We start from the raw sequence: 24,950 nt of genomic DNA, 5'->3' as shown, positions 1-24,950 counted from the left end.
TAATAAAACTTTGAATCTTTGAATCTTTGAAATAGAAATAAACTAATCCCCTACTCCATTATTGCAAAGATCACAATCATATTAATTTTTTTCGTTTCCAGATTTTATATCTTCTTACGTAGTTATGCAGTTGATGCAAAATTTGGAAAAAAATTTTAAAGAACACTTTTCAGACAATAAATTGAAGTACCAGATTTCTGAAATGTAATAACATTAAACGGTACCAAGTTAACTGCTCCAGATGCGCATTTCGACAAATAAGTCTTGTGAGTGAAGCTTGAAGGCAAAATATGTTTAAAATCAAAAACTTTTAAAAAAAGTTGTGAAGAGCACATATAACCGAAAGATGAGTGATATATTTCTAAATTTCTAAGATTTGAAGTCTTATCACTGCAAATTAGTCAAAACTGTTATGATGGTCACCTTTATTAAGCGAACACCTGTCTTGGCAGGTAACCCTCTTCATAATCCATTATAGTAACACCTAAGCATTTTGAACCTCAATTCAAAGATCACCTTTCTCTTAAAACTAAACTGATAAGATGTACTTTTCATTTAAATTTCATTGCTTTTCATTATACTAAAGTAAGATTATTCTCCTTTTGAAAATTGGTACTTTTGACAAATTTGCACCTTTTATAATTTCTTAACGTATGTAAATTATTTTCAATTATAATCACTTATCGTTTAAAAGAAATATATATCAGCATGCGAGGTGGGCGAAGGACCAAAACCAGAGAACAACAAAATAATTGATGTTTCATTTTTGACTAACTACACATATGAGCCAAAACCTCAACACAACAAATTCTTTAATTTTAACAGGGCCCTTGTTTTTATGCTACACTTGAGTTGTTAATATAACGTGGGCCTTTGCGGTCAAAGGGTTTGGCCGTCTTTTGTGGGTTTTTTTTCGTGTTGGCTGTGAAAGAGTATTTGTTCTATGCAATATTTGGGATTATTGGAGGGTCAGAATCAGCATAAGAGATGATATAGCAGATACATACGTTACGTGAGGCAAGATCGGTTAAACAAACTGAGTAAATTAAATGATCATTATGATTTACAATTGATCTACGTACAATATACGCCAATCATATTGTCGAGATCGCTAAAAAGCATACACAATGTAAATTTCACCAATTTTAAACAAAGCCAAAAAAAATCAATTATGTAAAGGTCCACGAAAATAAAAATCTGATTATGAATAAGGACTTTGATATGGATTTTCTACAGGATAAATCTGTGTTTTCTTTGATGGTACCATTCCTACACTTTCATATTCTGTTTCTGGTATAGATTTGGTATTTCTAGGTAATACACTGTTGATAGGGTCGCTGTATGTTACAGCTAATGAATAGTCAGAGCAGCTAGGTTTTGTGACATCAGTGCTTTTGTACATATGGTCTGAAATGTCCTCCATAGGATTATCATACTCAGTGTCGTAGTCTTTAATAACTGATTCAAGGTACTTCAATTTTCTTTTTTTCACACTGAAAAAGTCAAATTACAAAGTTTAAAAACATATAAAATATCATACACCTTCGTAAAATAAGATACAAATAAAATGCTAATATAGTGTTCTCGAGTCTATCACTTAGCCTTGAAAAATTGTGGTGGGTTTTTAGTTTAAGAAGAACATTTTCTTCATGTTCTTTATTGTTTAAAAACAATGTTTAATAATAATAGTCAATTCATTTCATTATCAATTTTGTCTTACCATGTCGACATACCTGACATAACTAGTTTCCGATTGTATTCATTCACATAACATGTACTCGATGCATTTAAAAAAAAAACTTCAATATACACTACTTTATATCTTTCCTTCTTTCTTATAAATTTTAAAGGGTATATTAAGTGAAATTTTGTTCTGAATTGGGAACCATATACTGGTTAGTCGGACAATATGCCGTTACTTACATGTATCAAAAATTTAAGAATATCCAAATTAGAACAATCACCATGCATTTGTTACTACAACCTGAATAATGAAACACACAAGCCCAGTGATTCACTGTGCTAAATCTTATTTTGAGTTGTCATGTAGCACACAACTATCAAACCAAAGTTAGAAAAAGTAAACGCCATGCCAAACCAAAGTGTTATGTTCTGATGAATCACTGAGGTTACTGAACAAGTTGGTATATGATTGAATAGAAAGGGTAAAGTTTGCAAATACATTAAAACAGTATAACTACGAACACACGAAGAAACTAAAGCAAAATAACAACGCTTTTCGTTGTTATTCTTCATCTGAAAAGTCACAATTAGGCCTTCCGCATTGAATAAAACATTCTCACCGTATTCCAAGTTCCAGACCGACCCCTAGCACTGGTTTGATGGGAACTGTTTGCTATATGTCGATCACGCTACAGCTGTGCACTGATGAATATGGATGCTGGGTAATATCAACAAATCAATAATTAAATCTGACAAAGAAATCTAACAAAAACTGTCAAAATTTGCCAGAAAATCTCACAATGCAACCATTTAGAAATCCCCTGGACATATCGTGCTACATATTGTAACTTGGCAGGAAAGTATATATGGATATGGCTAATAATTTGGATAACAATATCAAAAGACAAATACCAAAAGTAAATGGATTAACACGTAAAAGTGAACTTAAAAAAATTGAGCGCATACACCTCAAGCATGGGTACATTTTGGTTGCCTTCACACAGCAATAGAGATAAACTCTGTTAATACGATGGAAAAGAAAGGTTTTAGTATGTAAATTCATCTTATAAAATTAAATCCCTACGTGCACATGAAAAAATAACAAAAATATATAGAATAGCGCTTTTATTGCTTATTAAGTCACAATACAACTCAATAAGCATCAAGTTAATCCTAATAATATTGTAAATTCTAGAATTGTCAGGATTTTACATTTCTGTTTTTTTTTTTTATTACGAAAAATATTCTTGAGACAAAGGGAAAATAAGGAGAAGTGTTATGATAAGACAGCAATTAACGACAACTAATGGATTAAAGGCTACTGACTTGAGACAGGCACATAAGCATTTGAAGGGTTTAAAACTATATTAGCGATAGCCCAACCATCCCCTTAACTTTGAACAGTGGTGTAACAGTACAAAATAAGAACAAACTATAAAATCAGTTTAGAATGTCAATGAGCTCTCAACAACCAACTCCCCTAACACTGGGACAATGATGTAACAGTACAATAAAAGAACAATCAGTAAAAATCAACTAGAAAGGTTATCCTCATCAAATTGGCACTATCATTTTGGAAAAAAATCAATCGAAATGACTACCTCCATTTTGGCACTAATCGATTTTTGAAAATCTGATTAATGTAATTGAAATACTCAAAGAAAACCTTCCCAGATTTTTTAAGAAACCCGTCTCTCGTTCCCACCTTTCATTTTATGTTATGTGCGTACAAACAGAGGGAGGAGATACGTAGAGGGCTTTCGAAACCCAAAAAGTCGGAAAAGACCGAGGCGAAAAAGATAAACGACGAAAAGACAAATAAAAGTCCACAAAACATTACACAGAAAACTAAGGACCCAATGAAAACCAGGATGAACAAAGTTACAGAATAAATCAATAGTGTGTCGTTATTACAAGCTAAGAGTACATTTAACAGAGGATTTTGTAGCACGACTGATATGACATTTAGAAATGAGTATGGCAACATCAAAGAATTTTGTCTCATGGAAACTACTAACAAAACAACCAGCACAACCAGAAAAAGCTTTTGTAGTTAGAGCATTCAAATATGTTAGATTTTACCCTTCAACTTAAATTGTTAAATTTACTTACAGAATTACTATCGTCTATCAAAGATAAATGTTGTTAAGCAGTTAAATTTATTGTTAGCTTTGATTAATAAACATCTGTTGACACGTAATAAAACAGTCTGTGGTGATTGTAAACACAGAGCAAGAGATAAAAGTCTGAGTCAGTGAAAAAGATATCAACCCATGATTGCTGACATTATAAGTGACTCATATTTGTATGTATGTATTTAATTTTTTTTTACTTTATATGTCTCACTTATTAACAAATCGTTCAAATAAAATGTCCTTTTGATGTCGTTAAATGTCAATCAAAGGTAAGTAAAAAGTTTGGGTTTTTTTTGCAAATCTTCTTGTTCTCTGTTTTTAACTTACTTTCTGCGTTTAACAATGATGATACATATACACATGGCAATAACAGCTAATACACCAATACAACAACCAACTATTAATCCTAATGGCGACGAATCTGTAATAAAGAACACATGATACATGTTCAATATAAAGAACACAGTACACCTGCCCATACATAAATGATCATGTCGGAATAAAGCCATAGGAGATAGTATTAGCCTTTTCCGTCATTCGAAAAGGTAACAGTTATTTTGTTCTTATTTGATGTGCATGCATATATTGATCTAATTTATGCTATGTACTTGCAAATCCCATAAAAAGCTAGTGTTAGGCTGTCGTTTTAGTCCGTGAACTATTTTTGACATGATTATAACTGTTTTCTTTGGAAAATCCTAACTTTTTTCGTGCCTTACGGCATAATTTAATTACCTAATTTTTCGGTATGTAACAGTGATGAGTTCCAACTGAGTTTGCTCTTTGATAGAATTATTATTTTTGTTCCAGTCTTACTTGCTCCGAGCTAGGATATGTAAGACACATTTAGTTTTATATAACATTTTTGGAAAGGAATATACTTCACTTGATTATTTTATAAGTTCATTTTCGGCTTCTTATCGTTATGTCTGCATTGATTTTTTTTTAATTTTAACATGAGATCGAAAATGATGAAATGAAATATGGAAGATATAAATGAGTCTTTTGTTTAAGGGTCCAATTTAAATTGAGACTAGTAAGTGCATTAAAATGGCTCAAAATGGAGGAAAATTCCGAAATTGAAGAGAATCTGATAAAAGGGGTGTCAAAAGCCTGAACTATAAGAAACTGGAACTCAATCTTATTACTGTGAACAACATTAAAAGTAAACATATAAGTACTAAAAGTCCGAAGCGCTTTTCAGGATTTACGTTCATCAGGAACGCTCAAAGTCGAATATTTGAAAGTCAAGGATGTATAAAACCGAAACAGTTGAAGAGCTATATTACCAATAAAGGACCTAAAAATAGCCAAATCCATCTAAGGTCAAATTTGCCTGAGGGAGTTTAAACCTTAGTTTCTAATATTTTCAAAATCTTTTAACGGACAATTTTAGAAAGGTTTGTTATGAATCATGTCAGTACCGAAGTACTGACTACTGCGCTGATGATACCCTCGGGGACTGATAGTCCACCAGCAGAGGTATCGACCCACTGCTGTAAAAAAAATGAAAACAACACGTGATAAATTTCATGCGTCCGAAGCGGATTTACCTTCATCAGGAACGCTCAAAGCCGAATATTTGAAAGTCAAGGATGTATAAGAACCAAAACAGTTGAAGAGCTATATTATAAATCGTTATTTTTTTAAATTATATATATATATATGCGGAATAAATTAAAAAGATTACCGTCATTCGCTGTAGTATTCCGATGATCTCTGTGCAGTTTATGTGTGTAACACAAAGTGGCTAATTGTTCTGTACAAAACCTGGACACGAGTGATACTGATCCGTTTGGGAAAATGGTTATGGCAGCACAGACATCTTTGTCACCACCTACAATAAAGAAATTCTTTCGACTTTATTTAAATTTATTTATTATAGGTTTTCCATATTTTTATTCATATAGGTTATTTCCAGCCCAGCAAAGGTCGTGTAAAAGTAGAAAGAGATGTCGTTGAATATTATATTACACATGTCAGTTTTTCTCTAACTGATTTAATTTTGAGATATAAGCCAAACACGGCAATCCCCCCCCCCCCCCTCCCCCCTCCCCCCCCCCCCCCCTCCAAAAAAAAAATGTTCTATTGTAGAAATGGCTGTCATGTTTGTCGACAAATTAAAGTTTTGAATGCATTATAAACTAGACATACATGGGATCATTAACATATTTGGTTAAAATCCGTTTATTGGTTTCTCATGAGAAGGTTTTTTAACAAGGTTATGTCGACGACGTTTTACTTTCCAAATATTTCTTGTACTGATTTGTAATGTTTGTATTTTATGAGCGTTTTATTAGCCCACTCATCGAGATTGAAAGGTATACGGTTTAGGTCTAAAATAAAGTTTATCCCATCTCATGTTCATATGCCTATCTCAAATCAGGTACCACTTCAGTGCTTGTCTATAATTGCCATATCTTAATGTCTTGTGTCATATTGTGTATACACCTGTCTATTGTATTGTTCATTCTGTTTCCGAATCTCCTTTAATAAAAAGTAGAACTTGTATTGCCGTACTACTATGGTGTTTGCAATTTCTGCTATGATCTATTTAAATCTTCAATATTATGGCCAACACTCAAATATTGGAAAAATAGTATTGGCAATTAAGAGCAATATAGTTTCAAATATTTTGGTCAAAAATAAACGTAGGCAGAACTTGACATTCAATCTGACCATTTTTACCAATTAATGATTTTCTATATCTATTCTGCTTCTGCTTCTGAAGATAGTAAACAATTGTTTGCATTTTGTCTTTATTAATATTCAATATTTAGCCATGACGATTAGTTAGTTGGTCGACGTGGACCCCGGATACAACATTTGTACTAGATACTCAAAGGAATATATATGTTTAATTTAAATTTGTATGGTAGTTTTAGAAAGAAAGTTTTCGAAAAGTTTGAGACAGACGGCGGTCGCAAAGTGATGAAAATAGTTCACACGGTCTTTGGGACCAAGTGAAATGAAAAGAACTTTTATGCACCAAGCTTTGTAACGAAAGTTAATATGATTTATTAAGAAAACAATTGTCTTTTTACTAAAATGACTTAATAAATGTTGTTTTCATATATATATCGTCTTGTATTTTAAAAAAAGAATTGTTCATTTAATTGTTGATTCAATATCATAAAGCTTCCCTTTTATTTTCAAACCAATGACATTTACTTTGAGCAGTGTACAAGATTCTATCCTCCTCAATAGCTTTAGGGTTACTTTTCGAAAACTAACCCCGAACAGGAACCTCGTCATACGTTCTCGTTATTTATATTTTTCTGTTGTTTGTCCTTGGTGAATTTTGTGTTTATCTCAAATCTTTGATACTAGTCTCTTTTACTTTTATTCACAATATTTCTAGACTTTATACATATAACCACACTGAAAACTAAAGATTGGGCTAACGAAGTGAGTTCAGGTACTCTGTAAGGGAATCAGTTCCTGCTGCAATATTCGAAGTGTTGAGTGACAATGAATAAGCCGCATTCATTAATGCCACAAAAACAATTGAAACAATTTCGGTGCGCATAACTATATCTGGAAAAATAATCACCAGGTACGCCCGTTACAAGAAGTGTCAAAAATATTAAACGTCTGAGAGCTTAAAAATCAAACCGCAAATCTAGAAGTCGAGCATCCATGAACGTTTAAAGTCAACTGCTGCTTCACATGATGGTTATCGGACATTGCCGTAAAGATTATAAAGGTCACTTTCATTTAAAATAAACCCAGTTGTTTCAGAGTAGTTTTTTTTTTATATATAAAGTAGCAATGAGGGTTTTGCAGTTAATATTACTAATAATTACTTAATGCTTTAATAGTCGTTATTTCTTTGACCTGTCAAAATGTATATCCTTGACTTTTCCGTATAGTGTTTTCTAATAAATTTCAAGGTAGTTCAAATCAATTTTGTATGTTTTATCAAACGATTTTGGTTTGCGTGAGAAACTAACTTTTGATTGTTGCTCGGTCTATAATTAGTCATGTCTCATATTTGCAATTGTGGACATTATATTACTCTTTCATTTTGCAGACTCAATGTAATGCAAACTGTAATAATAGAGTACCACGCTAAAAAGTATCAATTGATTTTGAAAAGTTTCTAATTGTATGCTTCTGGTAATATTTCCATTTTTAACGTGGAATCTGCAATTGACAATCTATCTAAGATCAAAAGCTTTAAGTTTCTTCAATTTAAAAAAAAATAGATTTACAGATTCACATATGAGCGAACGATAACTAGAAATATAAAAATATAAGGGAAAGTAAAAGGACAAGACAATGAAACATTTGTTATCGTTAGCACAAGACAATATTGTATGTTTCATTGGCAGGACCAAACTTATTATTGATTAATATATTGTATCATCAAGCCGATAGTTGAAAATGTACAGTACTACTAAATAAGTAATTCAGTGGCCCAGTAGTAATGTTAGTTATTTCATAAATTGCATGTATTTTTTTTATTATATTCTACAGTTACCTATTCCCCAAGAAATCTTTTTTCGACGAAAAAAAGATACCCAATAATTGTTTCCGTCTTTGAATCTTTTTTCCAGTATTTTTGTCATCTGTAGTAAGTGTTTGTCCTTTTTTGAACATATTTGCTCTGCTACAAGCCATGAAGTATTGGTTGCATCGGATGAAGGGTTATCTGAAAAGTAGAAAAAATATTAACCTTTAGTATATATGATTTACTTAAAATAATAAGCAATGATGTTAAGGTATCCGATCAATCATGTATATGGTGGTCCAATATTTGTTATTTATACACATATAAAAAATTAAGTAATTAGCACATTTTAAAAATTTTTACGAGTAGAGATAAAACGTAAAACCATGCATAAATCCTTCAAATTCAATAGCGTTTCCAAATTATTCTGATGTCGGCTTTTTTTTCCATTCGGGTCTGTTGAAGATTACCTCTGGTAAATTCTGGTCAAGATACTTATTTTGTACAATTCCATTCAATTCTTATGCTTTATGTAAAGTTTCAATAGTAAAACAAAGACTGGCAAATTAGGGAAAACACTAATTCCCACACTTAACAAAAAGTAAAACCAGCTGAGTACTTGTATAAATGAAAGGAAAATTCGAGTAGTTGACGATACATATTCAACAATGGATCAATTGGGACCAGCGGAAAGGGTAGATTTGCTTCTTTCTATAGCAACTATATCTTATTAGTTACACAGTGTGTAACGAATTTATCTTACCGACTAACTTGATATGAGGCATATAGACTAATGGCCTATCAAAGGATCAAGTCTTCAATATAAAGAACCTACTTCGATTGGTATATACAAAAACAAATGCCAACAATAACAACTTGTTAGCTTTTAATGTGTTTTCTGCATTTATTTCAATCGTTCATCATCAATTTCTTCATCTGTTGTCCGGGCGAAACGTTTCAGATTTTTCTTCAACGCCGAGTTGTTTTTATAAACGGTCGTAATACCACTACTAACCGTGTATTAAAATACACCACGCCTACTAACCCCATATTAAATGTACAGGGTCTCCACGCGGTCGCTCTTAACCAAAGATATTCCTAGAAATGTGTAGGAGGTAAGATAAATATATATATATAGGACCATCCTAGTAAAACTCAGGATATCCCAATTTGTATTAGATATGTTACATGTTAGAAGATATTGGAATTTTGATTTGTTCCGGATATTGATTGGTATAAATCAGAATTCTTATTTATTCTAGTAGATATCCAAATTCAAAATTTGTACTTGAGGATCCTGGATTCTGCTGAATTCTAATGTGTTCTGTAACATATACATGAATTCCGTTTTACAGTAGGTGACAATGTCCTTAGTTACGCTGACCAATACAAGTATTTGGGTGTTAAATTTTCTGAGAAGAAAGCATTTCATATGAATGCTGAAATTTAGCCAATTCGACTGGAGGTGTCCCTAAACATTCTACCATCTGCTTATAATTTGATAGTGTACCGAGTTGAAAGAAATTTGAAATGCAAAAATATGAAGTATTTTCAAAGCGTATTCATCAATCTTTCAATTTCCATGAAATTTGTGTGGATCTGAAATGTATATGGGCGAATATCTGTGAAATAATGTATATTTTTACTGATCATGATTTAATAATTTTTCAGACTTTTCAGAAGATGTTAATATCAAAGATTACTTTTTAAGACTTAAATTCATTTACTAGTGTAAGTTTTGATGTCCTTGCAGCTGTCACTGGAAACTGTTATCACTTCTGCAAGTTGTATGATTATGTTTTGAAAGCCGCCTCCTTTTTATTGATAAAGCAGGCGCGTACCCAGACTTTTGCTTGGATATTCAATTGAATATATATACACCTGTCTATTTTATAAGAATTAAATTTTTATCAATTGATCCACCCCGCCCTTAGTAGATTGTGCCTTGACAACATGAAACATAAGTATAATTGGTATATTTATATTAATTTTACAGTTTTATAACTGTGATGTAATAGCGGCAATCGTATAACGGCTCGGTTCAACACAATACAACAAGAGTCAAATCATGTTCAAACCTGACATCATGTAAAGATAGCCATTTGCTTTCCTAAACAGTTGTTATGGTCCACAGGCCCAAGTGAGCTATTCTCATCACTTGGTGTCTGTCGTCCGTTAACTTTTTCAAATACCTACTGAGCCAATTGAAACCAAAACTTGACACAATCGTCCTTGAGTTTAGTCAAGAATTGTGTCCGATGACCCTGTCTGCCAACCAACATGGTCGACATGTGTACAAATAGGACATAGGGTGAAAATGAAAGTTGGGTCTATTATCTTAAAAGCTGCTATTGATAGAGAAAATCTGACAAGGCAGAAATGTTTAAAATGTTGAGATCTACCATCTGTCCCCTTATATCAAAACTGTCCGACGACTTCGTATTGAAGTTATTGCCCTTAAATGATGAATTTTACCTCTCTTTTTTTCTTAATTTTTGCCTTTTATCTTGAAAACTTAATAGATACAGAGAAACTTTGAGAGTGACTCTGATAGGAAATATGACCAGCCAAACAAGATCTATAAATAAGTTAACTTGGTCGAAATCATGAGTCAACTTCTTATTGGACGATATTTACCATTTATTCGTGTTTTTTTCCAATATAGCGAAAAATTCAATAGATAGATAGAAATTTTACAAGCAAAAACGATTAACAAGACAGGATCTACATTCAAGTCAAATAGCCGAAATCGTCAGTTGACCCCTAATAAGAGTTATGACCCTTAAATCAGGATTGTTACTAATTTTATGAGTTTTTGCTTATTATGTTGAAAACCATAATAAATAGATAGAAACTTTAAATAGAAAAAAAGATCAGCAAGACAAAATCTACAAGAAAGTTGATAAGACTGAAATGGTTGCTCGACCCTTAATGGCAGTTTTTTTACCCTTAAATGTCGATTTTTTACCAATTTGTTTGCATGTTTGACTTTTATCTTGGAAACTAAAAAAGATTGAAATATCTATCAATTATTATAGAAAAAATTATTAGAAAGACAGGGTATACAAATAAGTCAACATGACCCAAATCGTTATTAAACTCCTTATAAGAGTTATTGCTCTTAAATATTGATTTTTACCTTTTCGTCTATTATCTTGACACTTATATAATAGATAGAAAGAAACTTTGAAAAGCAAAAATGATCAATAGGACAAGTTCTACAAATATGTCAACATGGCTGAAATAGAGTTATTGCCCTTTAATGATGATTTTTTTTCAAAAAGTGGCCAATGTTGAGGATGCAGGTGAGTAACACAGACTCTTTATAGACTCTAGTTCTTCTCGTCAAAACAGTTTTGTTGTTTTAATACTTTTGTAATGTTCAAAATTATACCGCAGCAGGCTTTATTTTCATAGTTAAATTGTATTTTATTTATCTTATGTGTTGAATTAGTCATGTTGAATGAGCTAAATGCAGCGAGAAGTTGATATTTGTATTTACCTCATGTATAGACATGTCATGCTTGCAAACTAATGGTAAGATTGTAATGACTATGTGTTAGTAGTGAGTGAAAGTGTGAGTAGTTTTTTTTTGCAGTATACCGTAATCTTGTTGAATTCATTTATAAATTTAGAAATATAAAAAATGAATAGTACATATTATTCAATGTGTTCACAAAAACCATAGTCAGGTGGTGATTGTAAGGGTCTTGTAACATCCTGACAACTGAAAACAAATAAAACATAAAACAAAAAAATGTTGAATGTTGAACGTTTCATTCCATGGGTTAATAAAACCACCCCAAATAAAACAATTATACTCAAAAATGAAAACAATGAAATAACTTTTTAAAAAGCCATTTATAATACATATTAGATATAAATAAGAACATCATTACCACTGAGACACTTTGCATAATTTCTGTGCATATGTATAGAAAAGAGTTATCAATAAAGCGCTTTAAGAGTATGTGCTATTATTAATTGTATAGCAGCAATCGTGGTTGAGTGGTACCATGAACGAACCGAAGACTATTGCGGTAATTGGAGAAAACGCTCGCCAGTTCGAACTCCAAATGTGCGTTTTATAGAAGTGTGTAAGTTAAAAGTTAAAAGTTAGAATACAAGATTTTTTAAAAATACTATACAATTAGAACAATAGACTGACGTTAGTTAGTTTAAGACAAACATAATTATGCTGCACTTTGTGTTTTATACCTATTCTAATTAATACCAAGCACTGTTTAAAAAGTGATTGCATGATATAAAATCATACATGCACAGCATACAGTGCTGTTCCTCGTTATATTTAATTTCACACCACATAATTAAAAATCACTTCGAATAATGATAAAAACACATCATATAATGAAAATAAACATACTGAGATAGTTTGGCATTCCACACGATTGCTTGTGGTTACATTTATACCTGACAAGGTTGCCTATTGTGTATTTAAATCGACTTTTCTGTTTTATTTCTAAGTCTGATATTAACTAAAATTGATACTTTTATTGGTTATATTTTTCTAATCGTGTTGGTTTATTGCATAGATTCAACATATGAGCTGCGTCGGATAGAAATCGACCTTATGCAAAGGAATATCAATACATCTGTCAGCCTACTTCGGGTTGAAAAAATCTATATGCAAAGTCTGTAACTGTTTGAAAGTTTAGTTGATATAAGATCCCTACCGTTGAACACAGATCAAAATTCATCTTTTATATTTTGTATTTGAATGTTCCAAAATCAATCAAAGTCTTATACATGTACATGTATATGTGCTCTTGCATAAGGTCGATTTCTATGCTACGCGGCTCATATATTAGATAATTGTAAAACATAGTTAGTCTTACCTCCATCGCAAATAAAGTTTAACTTTACAGAACAATTTTTAGTTGTGAATATCCATTCTCTGATGTTAGGTTCAAAATAGTATACATCACACAAATAATCTTCTTTTTCAACATCTGTAATAAAGTAATTTCCATATAAATGCGCGATATGAATATAAAACTCTAAACTGTCGACAACAAAATATTATTTCCAATTAACTTCGTATAAATTATTTCATGATCTTTTGATACAAGACTGTTTGTAATTTTGTTAAATGATATATTTAGCATTTTTATGTCATTGAAACATCTAAACAGTCTTCAACGTTTTTGAAAGATAAAAAGCGAAACATAACCCTACTGGACATAGGGATTAACTATGCACAGATGTTTATTATGTCTCCCGTCAAAATGTGATAGACATATTGTTTTTGTCCTGTCCGACAGATGGTTTGTCCGTCTGTTTTTCCGTCTCAAAAATTAGAAACATACTTTCTACGACAGGTTACATAAGAATTGAACTAAAATGGGCATGATAGGTAAGTTTGTCAACACAAAGTCTCCAAAGTCTACAGAGGAATGGAACCAAACTTAATACTTCATTAACCCGGCGAATTATTATATACTAGTACATGCTGGAAGAATTAATAGAGATAAACAACATCATAAACCATGAACTATAAAGCTTCTGTTATTTCAGATCCACTACTCATACAGGAGAGACACTATTTGCAGTCGGGCCAATATGCGCAATTCATTTCAGGTAGGCGAGTATAGTAACATTTTCCTCAATTCCCTTTACCTGATTAGAAGCCTGGATGTATGTTTGGTTCGTTTCGAAGTTGATGCATTTTTGAAAAAGTGTTTAATTTCTTGGATACCATATAATATATTATGTTCTGAATTTAGCGAACCTCTTTTAAGAGACCTCTTTATATTTTTTGAAACGTAACTTCCAATTGACGACAATGAAATTCTGTGGAAATGAGGTTCTTTGCAAACATTTATAGTCGGCACCGTATCCTTCTGTAGAACGTTTTACAATTATAATTTGGTAGGAGTTGTGCAAAGTTTGTCGTCATATACACACCATGGTTTTTGCCGAATTTCAATAATCAATAGACACAAGAGCCTTTAACTTCAAGGAATTACAAAGGGTAAACTTTATTTGTGTTTATCATTTGCCACATCTTCACGTACAACGTATACCTCATGTATACATCACATGTGTTGTCACACAAAGTGAGAGTAAAATTTTAAAAAGGCACATGTTTTATTTTATTTCAAATTTTTGTAGGGAAACAACAATAAAAGCATTTTTCATATTTTAGTGCATTATTCATTGATGTGACATTTAAGATGAATAACATTAACACTAATCTTGCAAATCAATAGAAAATGACATACTTGTCATAATGTTACGTACTGGAAAAGAAATGCACTAGAAAAGAATTGCTAACTATTTTTCAAGGTTTTGTTTCATTTTAAGACAGTTTACACTGTAACAAGAGGCAGACAATATTATACAAGTACACATTACAATGACGAACAGAACAGTGTGGAACGAATAAACATTATACAACCAATTACTAAACACAATTTACAAATATTACAACACATATATTAAGACGCAAATATGTATGAATGATTGATCTAAACAAGTGTAAGTTACATGCAGTTACAAAATTCGTATTATTTTTTTTAAGAAAATAGAAAGGTCATTTTTTCTAATATAGTGTTCAGGAATGTTTTTCGGTCGGATGCTGCTTATATTTGCATTTGAACAAACAAATATATAATGAAATTCACTTCCTATTAGTCCTTCTTTGAAGAGATTGCAGAAACGCTCAGTTCTTGGAATTTTATGCCATTTTCCACATCAGTAGCACGTATTCAACTAGAGGCTCTTAAGAGCCTGTTTCGCTCACATGCATTTTCAACAATGGCCACTTTTTAAAATCATCATTAAAGGGAATAACTCTATTACGAGTTAACAGACAATTTCAGTCATGTGGGCATATTTGTAGAAATTATCCTGCTGATACTTTTTTTTCTTTTTAAAGTTTCTATTTGTCCATTGTAGTTTTCAAGATATTAGGCAAAATGCATAAAAAATATCTTTTAAGGGCAATTACTCAAATAACGAGTCCACTGAAGATGTCGGCAATTATGGCTTATTTGTAGATCTTGTCTTGCTGATCATTTGTGTAATTTAAAGTTTCTATCTATCTATTATAGTTTTCAAGATAATATGCAAAAACGGTAAAAAAAAAATGGGGAAAATCGTCATTAAAGGGCAATAACTTCAATAATGAGTCGAGTAACGATTTCGGTTTTGCTGACTTATTAGTAGATATTGTCTTGCTGATAATTTTTGTTTCTTAATGTTTCTATCTTTCTATTAATTTTTAAGATATTAGGCAAAAACGGAATGTAAAAATATTCAGTAAAGGGCAATTACTCTTATAAGGGGTCGACTGAAGATTTCGGCTATGTTTCAATTATTTGTAGATCCTGTTGTGCTGATAAATTTTGCTCTTTATAGATTCTATCTATCTGTTATAGTTTTTAAGATATAAGGCAATAACACAAACATTTGGTAAAAATCGTCATTAAAGGGCAATAACTCTAAAAAGGAGTCGTCTGAGGATTTTTGTCACTTGAACTTTTGTAGATCTAATCTTGTCGATCATTTTTGCTTTTTAAAGTTTCTGTCGATCTATTATAATTTTCGAGATAATAGGCAAAAAAAATTTAAAATGGTAAAATTTTTCATTTAAGGGCAATAACTCCTGTAAGAAATCGTCTGACAGTTTTGACTAAATGAACAATAGGTAGAGCTCAACATTCTGAATATTTTTTTACCCTGTCAGATTTTCTCTATTTATAACTGTTTACGAAATAATAGGCAAAACTTGTATTTTACCCCAATGTTCCACTTTTAGCCAATGTCGGCCATCTTAGTTGACAGCCAGGGTCATCGGACACATTTTCAAACTAGATACCCTAATTATGATTGTGGCCAAGTTTGGTTAAATTTGGCCCAGTAGTTTCAGAGGAGAAGATTTTTTCAAAAGTTAACTGACGACGGACGACTGACGCCAAGTGATGAGAAAAGCTCACTTGGCCTTTCGGCCAGGTGAGCTTATATAAATAAGTGTATAGATAATACTATTTCCATCCACGAATAATGTGTTGATATGATATCGTAGTATATTGTAGGCTGGATCGATAATTTCTTTTTTTTTTTTTAATTAATGGAAGGACATATGCAATGTTTTTTAAATCTAGATAAAATAGAAAAATGCAACACTACAGAATAAATGGAAGAGCAAACATGTTAGGGTTTTTCATGAACAATTGTTTGATTTACACCAACCGAGGATTTCTGATATTCTGCAGATTGTGAGCTACATCAAAATCCATAAGCAGCGTTGTGGATTTTAGATATGTTTAATAGTATACACTTTCTGGGTTGGATTTTGTATACTAGTTTTGGAATCTTGAATGATCTTGACCAGGTTTGTGTAATTAATATTTCAATTTGGGCTTTGAAATCGGAATAGTTTTAGTCCCTCTGGTCCGTAGGGCTTTCTCGACTAAAGAGTGTGGTCCGGTTACCTACAAAAAAATCTTCTCCTCTGAAACAACTCAGTCGGAAAATTGAGACCAAAGTTAAAACCACCAAACGTATTTTCAAAAACTTTATCGGATATTCCGCAGATGTAACATGTTATCCTTCTTAATAGTAGATCACAAAGGTTAAAACGGGTCAAATAGTGATTATTTTAAATTCATATGAAACGAGTTTCAATTATAATGTTAAGAAAATTATTGAACCAATGAATGCATATATACTTAACTAAATCTTCTATGCTAAATCTGCATCTAAATTATATATGTTTACTTATACATTTCCAATAAACGAGAGTTCTTAAAGTATTTATCATGTCTTTATTATGTTACACTTAGTCAGCACTTCTGTTTCCTTAGCCTTTGTGATACTCTGTAATTCGTCAAAACGAGTTGTGGTACACATGTGAAATACCAACGTTAATAATACTCGCCATACGAAGTGAAGTACAATATAAAGACACCTCTCCATCCAAGTCACAATGTATAACAAGTTAACAATTATAAGTCAAAGTACGGCCTTCAACACGGAGCCTTGGCTCACACCGAACAGCAAGCTGTAAAGGGCCCCAAAATGACTAGTGTACACTTCAAAAAATTTACAGAATTGGAATTTGGAACATTATGAAAACGAAGCATCATATGTGTGTTTAAGGGAAGAATATCATATTATGGAACATAATTTTGAAACCAAAATAGAATTAGCATGCACATTTTTACGACAGTAATCCCATTTCATATAATAAATATATAATCAAAATCTAGTTCTGGATTAAAACGTTTGACATCTACATGTAAATGGTGTCAATTTATATTGAGGTACAGTTATTTATTAATAATCAAAAATGAAACGATCACAAGTGTATCGGAAATATAATGGGACTCACCTCTTTCATACACTACGCAGTTTTGTTCATAACACAGACCATTTTTAGGGTGTTTGCATATTTTTGTCTTTGAAAGCCCAACGTCAACGTGGTGATCATTTAAACAGCTACAAGAATGTTCCTGTAATTCAATATGCAATATCTATAATTTCTAGGTAAAAAATACTACTTGTTATCTTGAATAACTTATAGAAATACTTGTAACTTGTTGTTAATATATCAATGATGTTTGCACGTTGTCAATATTATTGAGGGTATTTGCATGTTGTATAAATTTTAAATACAGGTATGACAAAGATCTATTTCGCAGTTGACAAAATTACGATCATACTAGATGATATCTTCTCAAAACATTAAATAATCAATGTGTTTATAATAAAATTGAGAATGGAAACGTGGATTGCGTCAAAGAGACAACAACCCGACCAAAGAGAAGAAAACAGCCCACCAATGGGTCTTCAACTCGGCGAGAAAATCCCGCGCCCGGAGGCGAGCTTCAGCTGCCCCTAAACAATAATGTATACTAGTTCAGCGAAAATGGACGTCACACTAAGCTCCGAAACATATAAATGAACCAAAATTTAGAAAGCATACAAGACTAACAAAGGCCAGAGGTTCCCGACTTGAGACAGGCGCAAAAATGCGGCGGGGTTAAACATGTTTTGTGTGATCTCAACACTCCCCTTATACATCAAGCAAATGTGAAATAAACAAACACACAGCAATACGCACAGTAAAACTCAGTTAAAAAGAAGTCCGAGTCCGATGTTAGAAAAGGTAACAGAAGAAACTAAGCAGAAGACAATAATCAACATAAATTAACAAATGACTACATAAGCAGCTACTGACATGCCAGCTCCAGACCTCAATTAAACTGATTGAAAGATTATGTCTTCATCATATGAAAATCAAGCACAATCCCTCCCGTTAGGGGTTTAGTATCATGTCAACCAACATAAATCATACGAGGAGAACATAACCCGTATCCTGCCAACAACTAGAATTTTTAGAATAAATGTGTTCATTTCCGATGCAAAGACCCTATTAGTGAATAAATATTAATTTCAAAAAATGCCATCTTTAATGACTTGATTAACAGTATATCCCTTCTGAATAAGTCTTTCTAAAATTAAAATTTCACCATTTTTTACAGATAAAATTTTGACTAAAGTTTTAGAATAATAAGTAAAATGAACCAAACTATTCTAGAATTTTTTAAACCCAAAGTTTTGGAGCCTCATTTTGACGTTATAAAAGTCTAATTTTTAATCTTTTAGATATACGATTTTCACTCACGGTGGAAATTTTAAAGTTGAAGTTTGAAATTTAGAACTGTCTAATGAAGACATTTCGAATTTATGAAAGCAAAAAAATACAAATTACTTGAAGTGCATTTCAAGCTTATGTTTGAAGGCCAAACTTAAAAAATGAAGAAGTCAACATCTGCTGTTAATATAGAATTCAAAATCGATGATTCTCTTTTGACAAATCATAATTTTCTTCAATACTTTTAATTTTTTATCAAGGTATTTTTTTATGTACGAACAAATACTCACGTTGTAGCTAAAATATTTCTGGCCTTTACAATGCCTGTTACATTCATCTAAACTTCCATTTCGGTTGTTATTACACGCTGTACGACGAACTCCTTAGATAGCAGAGAAATGATTAAATGTCAATGATCAATATAAACTCAAACATTATTTATAACGTCCTATCATTTAACTTACGCTTAAATAAATTTAAATATGAAATGACCCTTTCTTGGCAAATATAAGAAATCGACCTTATGCAAGTGCATGTACATGTATACATGTATACATGTACATGCATAAGACTTTATTTACTTATGTATTATTCAAATACGAAATATAAGATGAATTTTGGTCTGTTTTGTAGGTTTCTTATATCAACTCAATTTTCAAACAGTTACAGACTTTGCATAGTTATTTTTCAATCCGAAAAAGGTTAACTAGATTTATTGATATTCATTTCCATAAGGTCGATTTCTATCGGACGCAGCTCATATGAAGACTTGTCCTATTGGGCTTAATCAATTATACTACTCAAATAATAACATCAATTTTCTGGTGAGTACCATTTGTTATCATAACAAACTTCTCAGAATTCCAATGAGGATATAATGCACTGCGAACAATTTGATGATATTTTTTTTAAGTTACATTAAAATACAGTAACCACTAGAACAGTTTGGAATGGTCCAAATGTTGAAAAAAATCATTGATGAACTAGAGATGTATTTGTTCTCAACTATCTGTCTAGTGGGAGTCACATTATTACAATAACTAGAAATGGAGGAAACGAGAAAATGCAAGTTTACCGCTAAATAATTTTTACTTAATATAAATTCAGAATCTTGTTTCAGTATGCACACGACACATGTTTCTAAATCTTCATCAAGTGCTTTCGAGAAAAAAAACTAAATAAATAAATCATTTAATGGCGTCAAAACCCAGTAAGATCAACATGGAGATAGTCCCCCTCCAGCAGTACCGGCCCAGTGGTAAAACTTAGGTTGAGTAATTGAGTTCAGGGGTAATAACATAGTGCACAAAGTTAGTCTTTATTTCAGCATCTTGATTTTAAACCAGAGTGACTGGTAAATTTTACAAACCACACGACTTCACTGGAGTGCTCATGCAGTTTTCAATATGGTGACGTTATTCCGACATGTTCCGCAAATTCATTTACTTAAAAAGTAAAATTACAAAAATACCGAACTCCAGGGAAAATTAAAACGGAAAGTCATATATCAAATGGCAAAATTAAAAGCTCAAACGATTGGAAAACAACTGCCATATTTCTGACTTGGTACAGGCATTTCCTTATGTAGAAAATGGTGGATGAAACCTGAAATATTACTTGTAATTATTCTCATTTTGTTTTTTTTCTCAATTAAACCAAGGAATCTAGAAATAAGATAATAGATAAACGCACCTAAAGGATTTATATTTCGTTGGAAGCCTATGTTGGCACCAACCCAATAAGTTCCAGTCTCTGTGGTATTAATGTTTAGCTTTTGCACTGGATAATCTGCTTCAAACTCGTTACCAAACAGGTTGCAGTCAGTCAGAATATTATTATGGGTTGTAGAAGAATTGGAGATGTACACATCATCTTCAGAGTATACTGGAAAAGTCATTATTCATTTTAAATATTTTTTTCTCAAAAAAAATATGGATCCTTTAGTGAGCAAGCTCACATAATCTAAACCTTCTGGCATAGTTTTTCCGTTGAAGTAAGTGCTATGAGAAATAAAATCCTGATTCAAGCGATAAGAATAAAAATAGTAATTTATTTTTAACAGCCCCATCGCGAAAAAAATTGTTCTTATTTAGTTTTTTCATGCTTATCAAACTAGTAAGTTTTAGAGCATTTGATGCATGGAAACCTTCATTTAAATTTTAAGAGGATCTGGATTATTTGGAAAGTGTCCCTCTCGATTTTTTCTTCTTCTAATTATCGAACGCATCCACGGACTTGTTGAGTGAAAATCTTCCTCCAAATTTGAAGAGGATCTGCTAAAGATCGAAGGTGATATCATGGCAACAAAAGTGAATAATGGATATTTTTTATAAGACTTAGTGTCCCTCTCGAAAAGGTTCAGGTTTTTCTGATTATCGAACTTATCCGATGACTTGCCGATTGTAAACCCTCATCCAAATTTGAAGAGGATTCGAAAAAAACATAGGCGCTATCCTGGCAAGAACAATGTGACGACGGAAGGACGGACTGGCCAAAACATCATATATCCCACAACTTCGCTGTTTGGTACATATGATTATTCAAAGGAATATGCAAACGAAACATTTTTCAAAGCCACTTGATTTTTCCAGACAGAGTGATCTGGTTGGTTTATTAACATTTACCTTACAGATGACCTAGGCAATTACCATTACCACATGAGTTAGAATGTACAAAATGACACAGTGCTTTTGACCTACGTGCATGTACCCTTTTCATATCAGTAGGCTGCTCTAGGTACTAGTATTGTAATGTTATCCATTGATAAAACTGGTTGCTGTAACGTTTAGAAATGTAAAGGTTAGAAAATTGCATCAAACCTAAATAATAAAGACACTAGCCAACAAAAAAAAACAAAAAAAAAAAAACATAATTTTCGGAGGGGAACTGTTGACATAAACGCCAATCCTTTTAAATCGATATCTCAATGTTTGACACGTTCCTTGCATTTAAAGTTTATGTAATTTGAATTTACATAAGTGACTTAAATTCGAAAGTGTTAATTTTTGCTGCATTTCATAAGGCATTCATATTCTTGACAAAATTTTCAAGGAACTTTCTGAACCATTGATTGCAAGGGTGCAATTCAAAGAGAATAATAGGTTACATAATATAAGGGCATTACTGTCTTCAAACAGTTAAGTCTAAAGCAACCGAGTTGTTTGACTTCAATCCAGGGACACTTCCACGCTAACATCGATCATCGACAACTTTGTTCTGACAGTGTATTTTTTTTATGTATAACATTATTTAGAAAAAACTTCGAACCCGATTGCTGTGTTGAAAATGCACTTAACAAGTATCATTAACTTTTGTACATATATTCGTTCTTTACTTTAAAAAAATGTGTATATATTGATAGACTAAATATTTTGAATGATGTATCTCATTTGTAAAATTAATAAAATGTAAATCGCTGGGAGAGAGTGGGAAGAACACTACGGAAACGGAAATATGTTATAAAACCGGGAAGTAACGTTAAAATACACATGCATTAATCAGAATTGCCTATTTATTCTTTCAATAGATAATGACTCGTAAGGAAATGAAAGTGTAGCATGGACATCCTCTCTTGAGTTTACACATCGAATCTCGATTCACGACCTCATTTTCTAAAAATAATTAAAGTAGTATTTTCGTTCGGTTATGTTTTTCCAACTCTGGCTTTTACTTTCTTTGTACGTCTTTCTCTTTTTAATATCCCATATTTATGTAGTATGTTTTTATAATACGGCCAAGACGAATTACAAGCTGAATGATACTTTGTTGTCTTATTTTCAACTCCTATTTTATATTACTTAAACCAATGTTTCCGATGTCCTACAAAATGACGAAGACAGTTAGTCACTCTGAAAACGTACTTTTTATATAACAAGTACATAGGATGAAATATTCTTGTATATATATATCATACTATCTACTCTAACATTGTTAAGTTGATTTACTAGGCACTTTATATATTTAGGTTGATTTACTAGGCACTTTATAGAAAATCAATCTAACAAAGATCTAAACTTTCCATCTTTTGTTTTTCATTACTTTGTATGAAGTCCAAGATTGTTGAATTGTAACTTCAACTTTCTACAAACGATGTTCGGTGTTTAATTTGTATATGTCAAAGATGTTTGAATAGGTAATGACGCCATTGCACACTCAGAGATTGTACACCAGGCTGATGAATAATATTTGTTATCCAAAGTATTTATTGATTTTTTTTTTTTCATATTTTTTTATCATTGTTTTGGTCATATTGGTTTTGTTGTACACTTTTTTAAACGTATATGTATATGTATAAATAGATATAGATATTTCGCAATATATATATATATATTGTAATATTTAAAGTTTATATTTTTGAGATAGCAAAGTGCAATCGACTTATTTTTTCCCATACATAATATATGTTTAAAACCGACTTGATAAACTTACTGTTGTTCAAAGTTCATACTCCTTAAATGCACACGCGTACAAAGTTTACATACATATCCTCAATGTGTAACTGCTGTTAATGTGTAAGCTGCTGTATCATTGACGTAAACTCCACATATCCCTACATTCATTCCTATCTTTAAGATTGTGGTTAATTAATTGGTGATTGTTTTACGCCGCATCGGCACCTCTCAGCGGCACCTTTATGATTGTGCATTAACAGCTTATTCAGCATATTCCTATCTAACTGAAGCAATATTTAAAATTAAACGATTTAATAATTTACGTGTTACAAACAAAATACTTTACATGTGTGCTAAGTATTGTTCAACGTTTTAAAACAATACAAAAAAGAAGATGTCGTATGATTACCAAGGTGACACCTTTACGGCCTTCAACAACGAGCAAAACCCATACTGTATAGTAAGCTATAAATGCCCCGCGTGACACAATGTTAAACATAAACATATACAAGCATATACATCTTAATCTAGAAGTCTCTTTAACTCAAATAACAAACTACAAGCAATTTAAAACTTCGAGCAAAAGAAAAAAAAAACATACCACTGAAGGTACACAGATATGATATATTTACCTTTACTGTCTTTTGTGGCGCTGGTTATCACTATCGTCAAAATAAAGAAAAACAATGTTTCGGCCATGTCTGTATAACATTTATAACTTTCTACTTTCCGGATATTATTGTTTATCAGTGTGAAGTGTATATACTACATGATTAAATTATTCGTAAAATAATGTGTAATAAGGAAAGAATCACATGCGATTACCCACACCATTACTTTCCTATTGAGGAGTAACTACAACACGCTGTTCTAATATTACTAATAAGGCTTGGAGTAAAACAATCTTTCGTTCTATCTCACACACTCTCTCTCTCAGTAAAAAAAATATGAAATTATAAATACGTTGATTCACTACATCCTTATGAAAAATGATACAGTACATATAGAATAAATAAGACATGAAACATTTAAATGAAAACAACACTTTATAAATTTCATGCGTCCGAAGTGCGTTTCTGGATTTACCTTCATCAGGAACGCTGAAAGCCGAATATTTGAAAGCTGAGAATGTAGAAGAAATAAGAACAACAACTCAGTAAATTTAAAAGAATAACATGTAATAAAATCCATTAATATTTCGGGTAGCAATTACACTGTGTAGCATCACCACCGGATATATGTACCCCCGAAGCGGTGGAAAAAAATAATGAAGTCAGGTTAGGTCAAATTTTCATTATATTCTACGTTTTGCTGACAAGTAAAGTTTTGTGATATTGATTCCTATTAATGTAGCTACTATTTAGGGCTGATTTTGATCCTTAATTGGGTTTCTCTCTCTTCAATTCGTCAGAATCGGACCGGGTAGTACCTGTTCAAAGAAGCATGTGACGAGTTTAAACTTGTTAAAACAAATTTATCCTTCAACTATTCATTTGACGTCTTCGTAGAACAAAGTTATGTCATATTTATGCTTGAACAACACTGTATTTCATTTCGGAATAAACTATTGTTTTCAGAGAAATTCATGTAAATAACGCGGATAAATTGTATGGCGAATAGTGCTTTACTGTACGGGGAATAGAATAGATACTTTTTGCTATCATTGT

At 31.9% G+C, this 24,950-nt stretch overlaps 1 protein-coding gene across 3 annotated transcripts; it reads right to left on the bottom strand.

Annotated features, from left to right (window-relative positions):
- Positions 1-904: 904 nt before the first annotated feature.
- On the bottom strand, positions 905-24,108 carry LOC127707852 (uncharacterized). 3 transcript variants are annotated; one of them, XM_052212607.1, is made up of 10 exons: positions 23,916-24,108; positions 20,585-20,776; positions 19,183-19,274; positions 17,627-17,747; positions 13,128-13,241; positions 8,302-8,472; positions 5,509-5,655; positions 4,146-4,239; positions 3,796-3,809; positions 905-1,493 (listed from the first exon to the last, which is right to left on the bottom strand). In XM_052212607.1, the coding sequence occupies exons 1-9, from the start codon at positions 23,980-23,982 to the stop codon at positions 3,803-3,805; spliced, it is 1,005 nt and encodes a 334-aa protein (XP_052068567.1). In that variant the 5' UTR covers positions 23,983-24,108; the 3' UTR covers positions 905-1,493; positions 3,796-3,802. The 3 variants fall into 3 exon arrangements, 2 of the variants coding, with proteins under 2 accessions (XP_052068567.1, XP_052068566.1); XR_007985046.1 differs by lacking the exons at positions 3,796-3,809; positions 23,916-24,108 and adding an exon at positions 23,321-23,893; XM_052212606.1 differs by lacking the exon at positions 3,796-3,809.
- Between the last annotated feature and the right edge of the window lie 842 nt (positions 24,109-24,950).

This window comes from Mytilus californianus, unplaced genomic scaffold, assembly GCF_021869535.1.
Source record: "Mytilus californianus isolate M0D057914Y unplaced genomic scaffold, xbMytCali1.0.p SCAF_7, whole genome shotgun sequence".
Classification (NCBI taxonomy): domain Eukaryota; kingdom Metazoa; phylum Mollusca; class Bivalvia; order Mytilida; family Mytilidae; genus Mytilus; species Mytilus californianus.
This window is presented reverse-complemented; position numbering and strand designations above follow the sequence as displayed.

Bases quoted from the DNA above. Each gene is read 5' to 3' on its own strand.
- LOC127707852 (XM_052212606.1), bottom strand. From the start codon at position 23,982: ATGGCCGAAACATTGTTTTTCTTTATTTTGACGATAGTGATAACCAGC. The intron at 19,275-20,584 runs GTGCGTTTATCT...CTGCTATCTAAG, and splicing joins ACGAAATATAAATCCTTTAG to GAGTTCGTCGTACAGCGTGT. The intron at 17,748-19,182 runs GTGAGTATTTGT...ATTGAATTACAG, and splicing joins AGAAATATTTTAGCTACAAC to GAACATTCTTGTAGCTGTTT.